The sequence below is a fragment of the Ceratotherium simum genome, chromosome 7 (genome assembly GCF_057802395.1).
Source record: "Ceratotherium simum simum isolate JZ-2026a chromosome 7, ASM5780239v1, whole genome shotgun sequence".
NCBI lineage: Eukaryota > Metazoa > Chordata > Mammalia > Perissodactyla > Rhinocerotidae > Ceratotherium > Ceratotherium simum.
Window position 1 is genome coordinate 19,113,215 of NC_141906.1, and position 13,434 is coordinate 19,126,648.

The 13,434-nt window shown below is 42.7% G+C and overlaps 1 protein-coding gene across 1 annotated transcript in view; it reads left to right on the top strand.

The window, feature by feature from the left end:
* Positions 1-13,434, top strand: part of IRAG1 (inositol 1,4,5-triphosphate receptor associated 1) — a 76,626-nt gene that overhangs the window by 26,364 nt on the left and 36,828 nt on the right. The window contains exons 9-10 of the mRNA XM_004418433.3: positions 309-387; positions 11,739-11,862. Of these exons, the coding sequence (XP_004418490.1) occupies positions 309-387; positions 11,739-11,862 (203 nt within the window). The remainder of the gene's footprint in view (positions 1-308; positions 388-11,738; positions 11,863-13,434) is intronic.

Here is a 13,434-nt window from a genome sequence, read left to right on the forward strand (position 1 = left end):
CTCTCTGCCACAGTGTGATTGAGCAGCTCATTCGCCCTGAGGCCCACAGGCTTATGTGAAAAGCAGGCCATGCCAAGGCCAGTCTTACCCCCAGGAATATGGCACCCGCTGTGGAGTGTCAGGCACCTTTGGGCTGGGAAAGGAACTGTCTTCTGACTGCCCCTCACATGTCACCACAGCATGACTGTCCACCCACCTTGGACACTGCCCCTGTCGTCCCCCACACAGAGCCACAGACAGAACCGAGAGAAGAGTCCAGCCTAATGTCATTATCTGAAATGTTTTTTTTTTTTCCTTTTCCTATAAAGGAGCACATCCTGCTAAGAAATCAGAACTTAGTGGGGCTCAAGCTTCCAGACCTTAGTGAAGCGGCTGAACAAGAAAAAGGTAGGTGCGGTCCGGCGGACGCTTTTCTCAGGGCAGGGCTGGATTCATCTCCTCAGACCAAAGAAGGTGACCGTGTAAACACTAGGCTTCCCTTTAGGGCCTTTGTCTGCCCAGTGGGCGTGTTGGCCAGACCCAGAGCAGGCCCGCAGTAAATATTTGCAGATGAATGAATGAATCAGATCATGTTTCCTGCCTGCCCGGAGAACCCCTCAACTGTCTCCCTCCAGCCAGCCCCATTCTGGACCCTGCCCGCCCTCCCTGAGCCTTGTTAGCACCCACTGGGTCTGAGGGTGACCCAGGCCTGAACTTCTGAGGCTTCCTTTTCCTTTTCCTCTCACACCCAGGAAGCCTCCCAAATAGAACAGTTCCTCTTTTCAAGACATCAGAGTCATCTCTTGCTTTCTAATCTGCTGTCACCACAAAGTCCAGACCAACCCTTCCCTCCCAGTGACTGCAAGTCCCCAACCACCCATCCTGCCAGACCCATCTTCAGAAAACAAGACTTTGTGTACCCTTCTCTCCCCCACACCCATCTCCTGGCTCACCTCTTCTGACGGCTCATGCCACCTCTGTCAGCATAGAAGCCTTCTGCTTGAGGATTGTTTTTTGGGTGTGTCCAGGGTGCCACCAACCGTATTGGAAGCCTGTGGTCTGAAATATAGTAACTAACACCTACCTATTCAACATTAACAAGAAGATTCCCAGAAGTAAAATTTCTAGCGATTTTTTTTCTAAAGTACTAATTCCATGTTTAGAGGAAACTTTGGGGAAAAAAATATTATAGACTTCTCTACTTTTTAATTTGTTTATTAAAGCAGATTCAAAACACTAGGAAAAGATTTATCTTAAAATTTCACCCACAACCCTATAAATTCTGAGAAAGCAACAATTTTTTATTCTTTCTAGTATTTACCCATATTTATGCTTTTTCCACAATTCATTTGATGGTATACGTATAACTTCCTGTTTCTACTTTTTGAACTTAGGTTCTTTCATAACTCTTCCATATGTTTTGACTTGTCCTCATATTTATCATTTAATGGGTACATAGTATCCTTTTGTATTAATGTATCTATTGTTGGGCATTTCAGATGTTTACAGTTCTTTTAACTATGATTAACAACCCTACCGTAAACAACTTTGTACCTGTTTTTTTCTTTCTTCCTTTAATTTAATCCCTTGGGATAAATTCTCAGGCCTGAGATTTACTGGGTCAAAGTGTATAAGCATTTGTATTTAGCAAATTGCCTCCAATGTATAAAGCTACCTGCAAAGACTGAGTGAGGGGTCTTTCTCCCAAGAAGTGCCAGCACTGGATTGGACTTTGCTTTTGCTCCTAATTGGCCAGAATATAGTAAGAAGCAGATAATCAATAGTAATAACAACTATAATGTATTATTATAAGTACTATGAAATGCCATTGCACCATTACTTCAATTAATTTGCTAGCAAGCAAACTCAAACTTAACATTTTTAATTATTTATTTATTTACTTTTCCTTACTGGGTGAATTAGCTACTCATTTCTTTACCCGTGTTCCATTTGGCTCTTGGGTTTTCTGTTGGCTTATGTTATTGGTAATATATAAACTCTATAGCTATTAACCATTTGTTGGCTGCATTTTTCTCAGTACTTTTTCACTCTATCTTTTTTTACTCTTTAACAAGTTTTGTGTTATTTTAGAGAAATCATAAAATTTTTATGTAAGGACTTCTGGCTATCTTTTCCTTCAAGAAGTCTTCCATTATTTCAATCATTATAAAAATATTACTTCTCCTTAACTAGGATAGCAAATCTATTTTCTACTAGTTTATCTATAGTTTGATTTATTTATATTTATTTTGCTAATACCTCTGAAATTTATTTTTGAATATAGGTATTTGAAGATTTAAGATCCTGTTACCTCAATAATATTTTAATAGAGTTTGTATTTCGTGTTATTTTGTGCTTTAGATAATCATATGCTCAATTCTTTTTAATATATACCAAAGACTCGTTCTGGGCCCTTGAGTCTGTTTTATTCTGATCACCATTTTAATTACTTGTGCTTTATAATATGTTCTAGTGGACAGTGAGGGACTTCTCCCTCATCACTCTTCTTTTTCAGAATATTCATTATGTTCTAGATACAAAGATTCAGTGCAAAATAATGGAAAAACAACTGGACAAGAAGTCAGGAGATTTGAGTTCATGTCCTCCAGACACCAGTTAACGAGTCTTGAAATACGTTCCTCAGCCTCTGTGGGTCTCTGTTCCCTCTTGGACTGGATGACCTAGGAAGTCTCTTAACTCTAACCTAAGATCCAAGGATTCCGGGTCCTTTCCAACTTGCCTCTCACCTGTTTCTCTAAGTGAAATTGAGACCATTTTATGCAACATTTTAATTCTGATTACTCTATAGCTACACATTGGATTCAGAAGATCTGTCCTAGTTTTATTTGTTTTACAGTTTACAGATTTTTTAATTATTTAATTTGCAAACATTTAGTTCTCATTCAGGCACATGGTTTGTCCCTCTATTAATTTAAGTATTCCTTTCTTTTTCCTCTAAAAGATTTAAGGTTCTTTGTATAGATCTCCCATAACTCTTAATGGGGTACATTCTATGTGATATATTTTTGCCTACTTATGGAGAAGATTCTTTTTTCATTAGATTTTTCTAGCTGATAATTAGTGGCATAGATGAATGCTGCTTAGTATTATACGTGTTTCTTGTATAATATTACTGTTAACAAATGATAGAGCGATTACTATAGTGATTAGCTAGCATGATTACTATAACTAGAGGGATTACTATGTCCCAGGTACTGTGCTAAGCATTTGACAATATTCCACTTAACACTCACAACAACTCTGGGAGGTGGGCCATGTTATACCCATTTTACAAATGAGGAAATTGAGGCTCGGGGAGGTTAAATTCACATGGTTATTAATTTCTGAAGCCAGGTTTGGAACCCAGATGTGTCTAACTCCAAAGGCTCTTGATCGTTTTGTAGAATGTCTTTCTTTTTCAAATTCACAAACTATCTGTTATTTTTATTTAATCAAATTCACTATTTGTCTTAGTTGCGTGCTTGTGCGTGTGTGTGTGTATTTCTCCTGTGTATCTGGATATATTTTATTACTTTGGCCACATTCTCTGATATGAAAATGGTGACAAGGAAAATGATTGTGTGGCCATATGCAGCAGCAAGTGATGCTGGGGAATGTATCACTAGCGGGCTGCAGGCCGTGTGCCCAGATTAAACTCCAATCACATGGAAGGAGGGGCGGACAGATTTTGGTGGATGACCAGGTGCCTCTGCCACGTTGTCATTTTTGTGTAACAATATACTTTAGATAGTTTCTTATTTAATACATATGGAATTTTTTATTTTTTAACTGCTTCGTAGTATTCCGTGGCATGAGAAACTATATCAATTGTTTGACCCATCTCTTATTAATATTTAGGTTGTTTCTACTTTTTCTCTAAACAATGTTATCATAAACATCCTCCTAGATGTATCTTTATAGAAATGCATAAGTTTATTCATGGGATAGTGTCTTGGAAGTAAAATTGCTTGATCAAAGGTATTTACATTTAAATATATATACACACTGCCACATTAACTTACAAAAAATATACCAATTTAGACATTCACTACCTACAGCAACACCTCACTATCCAAGACTAATAGGAAACAAGATGGATCCTGAAGTAAAATTATCAGATAAATGAATTTGACTCCTATGAACATAAAATTAAAAAAAAAAAATTAACCGTGGTAGGTGTTCAATAAATGCACCCTCCCTCCCATTTTCTCTCATTTCCAGGATCTAAGGGGTTAAGAGCTCAAGCTTCACCACTGACCTGCATAGGCTGGGCAAGTTTCTTGTTCTCTAGATGGCTCAGTTTGCTCATGTATAAAATGGGGATAATAATAGTATCTTCTTTACTGAGCTGATGTAATGTTTTTATGTGATCCTGGTCTTTATTCTAGTGGGAACCTGGCACACATTTTAATTCTATTATTGAGGTTGTAGAACGCTATCTTGCCAGCTAAGTGGGATGTCGTTGTACTCTGTACATGTGTTTGATTGATACCAGCAGAGCTATAACTTCCTTTTCCTGCATTCTGAAAGCCCCATCAAAGAGCCTCATCCCCTCCTGTATCCAGGACAAAAGGTTTGGGGAGCCCTCCCTGGGAGCTGGAGAGCCTGGCCCTTTGACAGGCTCTAAATACAACTGTGCATATGAGCTCATGGGGAAAACTCGTCTTTTATGATGATTGTTGGCTGTTCATTTGGGAGATGGGGAAGATCCTTATCGGAACATTCTGGAGTCTTAAGAACTTTGGCTCTCCTTCAGTTTCTGAGGACTGGGAGGCTCTTTTCCCTGCTGCATCTGGTCTCACCAACAATCCAACCAGTTCTCTTCGCAGGGACCATTTGTAGGATGTTTGGGTCTTGATCATTTGCGGGTAATTTCAAACCAACGATGTGAAGCTGACTGTGGGCCAGTTCCTAGGCTGCATGTTGGGGATGCAGAGATGAAGAAGGCTCAAGCTCTGCCATCAAAGAGATGGCCTTGTCCCAGCTGTCATTATCAGTCCCTTCAGCTATCTCAACAGCCTCTTATCTCATCCCTCTGTCTGCACTCCTGACCCCTTCACCCAGCTCAGTCCACGGTCCACACGCAGCCAGAGGAATCTCTGAAATATAAATCTGGGTCAGCATCTCCAGAAGTTTCATTCTGCTCTTAGGATGAGCACTAGAATCCTTAGTAGGACCTACAAGGCCCTGTGTGGTTAACCCTGCTCACCTCCCCAGCATCTTCCAGGGCCCCTCTCCCCCTCACTTTCAACATCTTGGTCTTCCTTCAGCAACTCATTTCTCCTCCTTCTTAGGCTGGGCACATGATGTTCCCTCTACTTGGAATGTTCTTCCTCTCTTTCTCTTTGCCTAGTGAACTCCCATTCAGTCTTTAGATATCTGCCCAAATGTCACTCTTCTAGGGAAGATGTTACCCACCTCCAGATCCTTCTCCCTCATAAAATCTATCACAGAATGAAATGCAATATTTGAGTGTTTCTCTGATTAATATCTGTCCCCTAGATAATGAGCTCCCAGAGGACAGTGGCACATCCATTTTGCTCAGCATTGTATCCTTAGCTCACAGCCCATTGCCTGGGGCACAGTAAGCACTCAATAAATAGTGAATAAATGAATGAGCTCCCCCTCACCTTCTAGGAGAGAAAACACAAGGGTAGGCAATGTCACTACAATACATGGTGTTAAGACTTTAAGAACATGAAGCACCTAGGAACATGGAGGAACAGGCAGCCAGCTCAGTGGCAGTGAATGAGTCAGGACAGGTTTCCAGGAGGAGCAGCTTTGAGCTGAGGAAAAGAAGGGTATCTCAGGCAGTGGGAATAGCAGGAGCAAAGGCATGCGGGCGTATTCTAGCACTTTGCTTGTTCCAGAACAGAAGGAATCCCACGTGAACCAAGTATGGGCCATGTGTCCCAGAGGGATAGGTGACAAGGATGAAGTGTGGGTGGGGATCAGGGAGAGTGAAGGCTTTGAGGGCCAACTAATGAGTTTGAACTTCATTCAGGACCTCTTGGAAAGCCAGAGAAGCCTTCAGGTAAGGAAGCATCAGGATCAAAACTGAGTTTGAGAATAATTCTTCTGGACAGATTATGGAAGCTGGCCTGAAACAGGAGAGGCTGGAGGCAGGGACGCCAGGTGAGAGGGTGTGGAAATAGCCTGGTAAGAGGTGATGAGGCTGTAGACTGAGAGAGGCAGGTGGGAATGTGGGGAGGACAGGTCTGAGAGCTATTTGGAGGTCAGCTTGGCAGGACTTGTGAGCGGATGGGGTGGAGGGGGAGACCGGGAAGATCCCCAGGTGTCTGTCTGCATGGCTGAGGGGGTGATGGTGCTGTTAATCAGGACTAGGAGCGCAGAGGAGGAGCTCACTTGAGAAGGAAGACAATGAGTTTGGGTTTTGACTTGTTGAATGCCCATGGGGAGCAGCTTGGATGCCACAGTCTGACTGGTTTTGCATCTCAGCTCTACCACTAACTAGCTGGAACCCCGGGGAATCTATTTAACTTAGCAGAACCTCAGTTTCCTAGTTTGCAGTTTCACCAGAAAAGGAGCTTAGCAATATTTACTTTGAAGGGCTATCGTAAGGAATGAATGAGAAAGTGTGTCTAATGCATAGTTGATGTTCAATAAATGGTGGCTGTTGAAATGGCTTTTATTATCCAGGTCCAGGTGGCAATGTCTAGGAAGCGGGTGGGTTTCTGGACCTGGATGCTGAAAGAGGTGTGGGCTGAGGCAGAGACATGCCCTGAATGGCAGTCCTTCCAGACACCCCCAGTCTGGGCCCAGAGCCCTCAGTCTCAGGCAGGGAAAAGGCCTCCCTGAGAAGATCAATCTGAAGAAAGTTTATCCCCAACAAGTAGCTTTGGCCTTATTGGGGTCATCCTGGGGCTCAGAGCATCTTTAGCCAGAAGTGCCAAAAGTTCCTTTTCCAAGTCCCTGAGATTGCCAGAAACAAATGCTTTCGTTGGAATGAGCTAGTACAAGCAGATATTTTAAAAATAATTTTACTGCTTTTGTTAAAAATAGCTCATGTTCATTACCAAAAAATTTAACTAATAGTAAAAAATACAAAGAAGAAAGGAGAAATAGCTTACATCGAATATGCCCTTCCCCCCAAATACAGAAGGAGGGAGGGAGGAAGGAGAGAGATTATGCTAGACTGCCAGATACACTTTTTTGAAATAAAAATTATTAAAATTTAATTGAACTTGAATGAAAGTGAAGTGAAACTGTAGGACTTGTTGAATTTGGATAATTGCTTCCTCCAAAAAAAAGATTAGTTTTTAAAAGTTTAAAATATATATTATGAAATGCATTAAGGGTTTGGAGTTATCGAGGTACTATTTTTACATTATATGTTTTAAATTTGGATTATGACTTCAAGCAGGAAAAGATGAGAATGGCAGCCTTTCTTCTCACCTTCATATTTCTTCCTACCTTTCCATCTCTACCTGTACAAATGATAAATTATCCTTTTTCTATTGTTAAGGTTACAGCATGTACATTCCATACTGAAATGATAATTTCCATAGTTGTTTAGCCTTAAACTTATATATAAAAGGAGTTCATGCTCACCACTAGGCCCTCGTCTATGGCTCATCATTCCCAAGTTCATTATTTTGATTTATGTCTTGTTTAGCTGGATTTCATTATCCAATAGTTTTCCTAGAAGGGCTCAGAGGTGCTATGTTCCCTGAATTCTAGCACATTTGAAAATGTTATCTTTATTCTTGAAGAACCGCTTGCATGGTTATAAATTCTGGGCCACTCTTTCCCTCAGAACTTTGTAGATGCTCCATTGTATTCAGTGCTGTACAGAAGTCTGAGACCAGCTGATTTCCAGCGTTCCTCAACCCTCACCATTCCCTGTAGATGGCTGACTCTTTCTGTGAGGGTAGTTGGGGAAGCATTTCTTTATCCATATATATATATTTTTTTTCTTAACATGTGTGCTCCTTCAATCTGCAAGTTCAGATTTTCCTTCAATTGAGGAGAACTTTTCTTCTATTATATCTTTAAGTATGTCCTTTGTTGTTTTGTTCACTACTTCAGAGACACCATAATCCACAGATTTCTCATCGATGTCTCAACTACAGGTCCGTTAACCTACCTTTAAATACTTCTGTCTTTCTTTCCTTCTCTACATTCCTTGTACTCATTTCAATCTCCCCCACCCTGCTTACTAATTCAGTTTGAGGCTGTATCTGTTTTATTCCTTCATATTTCCAACATATTGGTTAGTTCTATATTTTTATAATTTCTCACTTAGTTCTGTTATTTTGGTCTTCAATTTATTTCCTTAAATTGTAGTCTTCTTCCATCTATGTATGATCCTCTCATCTCACCTCTGATTTCCTATTTTCGTTTTCTTCAAGTTCTAATTTCTTCTTGAGTCAAAGCATTTGTGGTATACATTTTTCACAAAAATGCATTTTTGGTGTGCTTCCTGCATCTTTGTTTCCATCCTGACATCTGTCTCCTGCGTGTTTCCTTTCTTCTGCCCTTTATACCTCCTTTCTTCTTTCCTTCCTCTTCAGACGATAGTATTTTTGTATAGTCACAATGCCATTTTTTAAATTTTTAGAATTTTTGATGTGGGCATTTCTACCTGAATTTTCTCCTTACCTAGACGTATTGTGTAGGTCAATTTTCACTGACTCCTTCCTACCTAATCTGAGATCTCCTTCCTCCTACAGTGCTTAGCTGAGGACTGGGTATTTTGTGTCTGCCTTGTTACTGCTTGGGCGGTGAGGAAAAGGGGAAGTTCAGATGGAGCTGTGCATAGTGGTGTTTGTGGGATTGGTTTCTGCTCTTTTTATATAACTTTGTTTATAGTCCAACACTTGAGTTTATTACACCAAAGTGTGGGCATATTTTATTCCATTGGGTGGGCAATAGTAAGTTATGGATTACTTCACCCAAGGGAATCTTGAATTGTAGATACAATCTGCCCAGGTGTTTATTTTCCAGACTTGACCCAATTGTTCCCAGCAGCCACTTTCACCCCACTGCCAGTTAGAGGAAGGAAAAGATAGACAAAATCCAATGGGTTTGGCCACAGTACTATATCTCAGAATGGGGAGGGGCAGCTTCAGTTGGGGATTTCCATGTGTCTCCCGCCACTTACTCCATCGGAGGGGCTTGTTTTATTTATTTTCTCGTTTGTCTTCCTTTCTGGTAAATCCCTCCATACTGATTGAGGTAATCAGCTCTGGTAGAATACTGTGCAATCATTCTGCCTTTCCTCTCCCCTCCTCCTCAGTAAGAAAAGCCAAGAGCGGCAGAGGCCGCTTTCTTTTGTTGGAGGATTGTTATGGTGGGATGGAGATCCTTCTGCTGTAGAGAAACTTTCTGAATCTCCTCCGCAGGCTGCCTGCTCACCGCTCAGTCCATTTCCTTCCCATTCTGTGGTTTTGCAGTCTTGGTCACAGTTTTTCCTCTCACTCTTCCTCTCAGTACTGATTCTTTGAGGGAAGGAAAAAGGGTCATCAAGGGTGGGAGCTCTACATTTATTTCCAGTAAGTTCTGTCTTTCTTTGGCCATTATTTTTATAATTTTATTTATTTATTTTTTCCCCAAAGTCCCAGTAGATAGTTGTATGTCATAGCTGCACATCCTAGTTACTGTATGTGGGACGCAGCCTCAGCATGGCCGGAGAGGCGGTGCGTTGGTGCGCGCCCGGGATCCGAACCCGGACCGCCAGCAGCGGAGCGTGCGCACTTAACCCCTAAGCCACAGGGCCAGCCCTGGCCATTATTTTTAAAGATTGTTGCCTTTTCCTGTATTTGAGAGTTGCTGGTATATTTTTGGTTGGTTTTAAAAATTGAGTTGAGGAGGAAGGTGGCTGGTTCTGGGATCTACCAGTTCTGGGGTCACTCTTCAGACAGCCATTTTAGTAGGGCTAGAAGCCCTAACTAGTTACCTTGGGCAGGGGGTGTTGCTCAACCCAGGGGACTCTTCTAGGCAAAAGCCCCTGGTATGGCTTTCAGTTGATTCTTAGATCTCATCTGTTTCAAGCAATCATATAGATTTCTCAGGAGCCCACTGCTCAATTATCTCTCTGCTGGGTGCAGTGTAGATACATGAAAGCAGAGTGAGGCCAGAGGCACCACAAGGTTTACCATCTGTCCCATGGAAATGTCAGAGAGCAATAAATGCCAGGAAGGAACCCAAGAGGTGACAGGTAGCTAAGAGAACATCTAGTCCAATCTTATATCCAAGGAAGGATCACTGACTGCCCCATCTCTGACAGATGGCCCTCCAGCTTTGCTGGGATACCTTGAGTACCTGGAAACTCATGAACACCATTCTGTTATTGGAAAGCTCAAATTATTTAACCATTCTTTACCTTGAGTCAAACTATACCCCGCCTTCTCTCTGCATGGTCTCCTGTGATGAGGCTTCTCGCTTACATGACACCCAACCTTAGTTTCATTTAGATGGCTACCACAACTATGCCTATAGTCCTGATCTCTGGCCTGGCCTACCATTCTGGAAAATGATTGAGCAGATTGGAAATCTACTGGGTCAAAATCCAGGAGAGATGGTAAAACACGGATAACTATAAAGTCCTACATACAAATGGAAACCATTATATGGGATGAAGATGCCTGATTTGGCTCAAGTAAAAGAGAATTGAGGCTAAATGTACTGTGAGCCCATAGGAAGGCACAGCAAGTCTATGCTGCATGAATAACAAATACCAATGCTAGGGACATTTGCCAATGTCCTCCTTTGCTAAGAGCTTGTTAGAGCACATCAGGGCCTCTGGAACAGCAACAACCAGAATGCGTGCAGGCAGGGGGTGATATCTAGAGGCCATGGGCCACAGTGGGCCACAGTGAGCAGTCGGGAAAACAGGGCTAGAGCCTGGAGATGGGGAGATTTGGAGAGGTACCAAGAGCTGCCTTCAAATAGGAGAAAGATTTATGGGAAACAGAATATGTGGTTTGTTCTTTCTGCCTTCAGAGCACAGACCCGAAATAGATTTATGAGATAACAAAAGACTGTTCACTGGTTCTGTTGACTAGGAGGCATCTATTTCTGAGATCTGTAAACGATCTAACTATCTTATCTTTATCCTGAAAAAACCCTGTTTCTATTCCGATCTATGGGGATATGGAACCAGACACTGATTTCTAGCAGAGTGATGGTCACAGCTAATGGAAAACCTGCTTCATTTTAAAAAAGCACTGAGATGGATTCATCACTTCCGAATGAGGTGATGGGCTCTTCTGGTGCTCTAGGGATGAGTTTATTGAAATAAGCAGCAGGACATAGATGACTGAACTGTTGAATTCATTTGAGGAAGAATAATTGGGCAACAGGCCTCCTGAGAAGTCTGCCAAAGAGAGAGCACTTTTCCAAACATTATAGCCAAAGAGCCAATCAGCTTCCAGTTGCCAGAAACCAACCTCGGACCCCAGACAGGAGAGCCTGCTTAGTACTGTGGGGAGCAATCGGAAGAACATAGAATTTTGAACATATAGAATTGGTTTGAAGTCTCACTATGCCATTTACTAGTTCTGTGAACTTAAGCAAGTTATTAACCTTGCTGAGTCTTGGTTTACCCACTTATAAAATGAGATGATTAAGTTCTAGCTCATTGGGTCCTTGTGAGGATAAAACAATTGTAAAGCCCCTGGCACGTAACTAGGTTCTTATAAATGTTAAAGCTCTTCCTTAGCCCCTGAAACAAGTTGCCAACAGTACTACTGTGATCTCAAACAGACATTTTCTAAGTTAAGCACTTGTTTTTCCAGGGCTCCTGTCTGAACTCTCCCCAGCTACTGAGGAAGAAGAGTCCAAGAGTGGCTTCGATGTCATGCCCAATATTTCTGACGTGCTGCTGCGCAAGCTGCGGGTCCACAAGTCTCTCCCTGGAAGGTAAAAGCAGGCATGGGTTGCAGAAAACCCAGTATTGGGTGGGCCATGGGCTAGATTCTAGATGGGACACAGAGGAGCACCAGCCTCGGAAGGGTCAAAGTCCAATGGTCCAGACAGGGCTAACGCATCCAAAACAAAAAGAATAAGAAAGGGCCAGGTGAGGTGGTCCCACCGCAAAGAGCAGGTGGGGATCATAGGAGGACATGAGGGTCACCAGAGGCTCAGGGCAGCAGAGGGTGGTGGGGTTTGGGCCAGGAGACATGGTTTCAATCCCAGATCCACCATTAACCTATACCTGGGAGATTCTAGGTCTGGTATTTGTGTAGATAGGAATGTAGAACATTTGGAACCACATGAAGAAGGATTGCTTGGAAAACCTATCAGGCTCCTCCACACATGTGGAGAAAGCGACTTTGCTTCCTGAGCTTCGGCCTCCTCACCTTTACAACGGGGGTCATAGGTGCTCTGTGGTCAGTGGGGTGTTGCGCTAGCTAAAGGAGATGGTGTGTGAGCAGGGACTTAGGACCATGTCAGCACAGGACAGGCCCTTGATAACCGGATTGATTGAAAAGTAAACCATTTGGAGTATAAGGGAGAGAAGAGAGGGTACCAGCTAGCAATTGGGATTGGCTGGGTCCCTGCAGGTGAGGCCTCCTGCCAAGCCCAGCAACCCGGAGACTGAACTGTTGCAGGGGAAAGGCTATTAGGAGGAGCAGTCAGGCCCAACAGAGCTCCCCGATTTGGGGCAAATATGAAAGGAAAACAAGTTTACTGCCCAGTGGGTGTGATGTGTTCAAATTTCAAACTGTAATCACCTAAAACACAGAGTCATCAGGGCACTACTCAAAGGGACCTAGTCACTAAACTAATATCAGAAAAAGTGCTAGAAACAAGTCAGAGTGGGCTGTATTCACAGCTGGAGGAGGGCGTGGGCTGGGCCGGTTCACCTCGTGGAAGGTAGAGAGGGGTGTCCAGAGGCAGGAAACCAAAAGAGAAGCACCCCAAGTGCGCTGCAAGATACAGAGATGTTTACATGCTGTGTGTCTTTTGGTATTCGTGGCAACCCAGGGAGGCAGAAAAGGAAGATTTTATTTTGTTTGTCTTCAGTGAGGGAACAAAGAAGCAAAGCAACATGCTAGCAAGCGACAGAGGCAGGAACTAAACTCAGGGTGGGCTGATTCCAGACCTAATGCTTTCCGTCTATACCAGGGGCCTGTCACAAATACCAAAACGATCATCGGTGCTCTTCAGCCTGCAAGGACAAGGCTGGTCACAAGTGTGATCGGCTTCTTTTTCCTCGGTGAAGTTGAAGATAATTAATATGATTAGGGGACACCTCCAGCTAATTAAATTCCCCCAGCTTCCCCAGCAGAGGGAGACTGAGCAGTTCTATCTTCCTTGAGTAAGTTAACATCAGCTAGCTACCAACCATGAGGACAGGCTGGGCCGTCATGGTCAACAGATAAGATCAGCTTCTGAAGCATTTGGTCCAGGCTCTGAGATTGGGGTCAGAGGCTCTCGTGCAGGTGTCAATAGCCACATTGCCCATCCCCAACCTCCCTGCTCCAACCA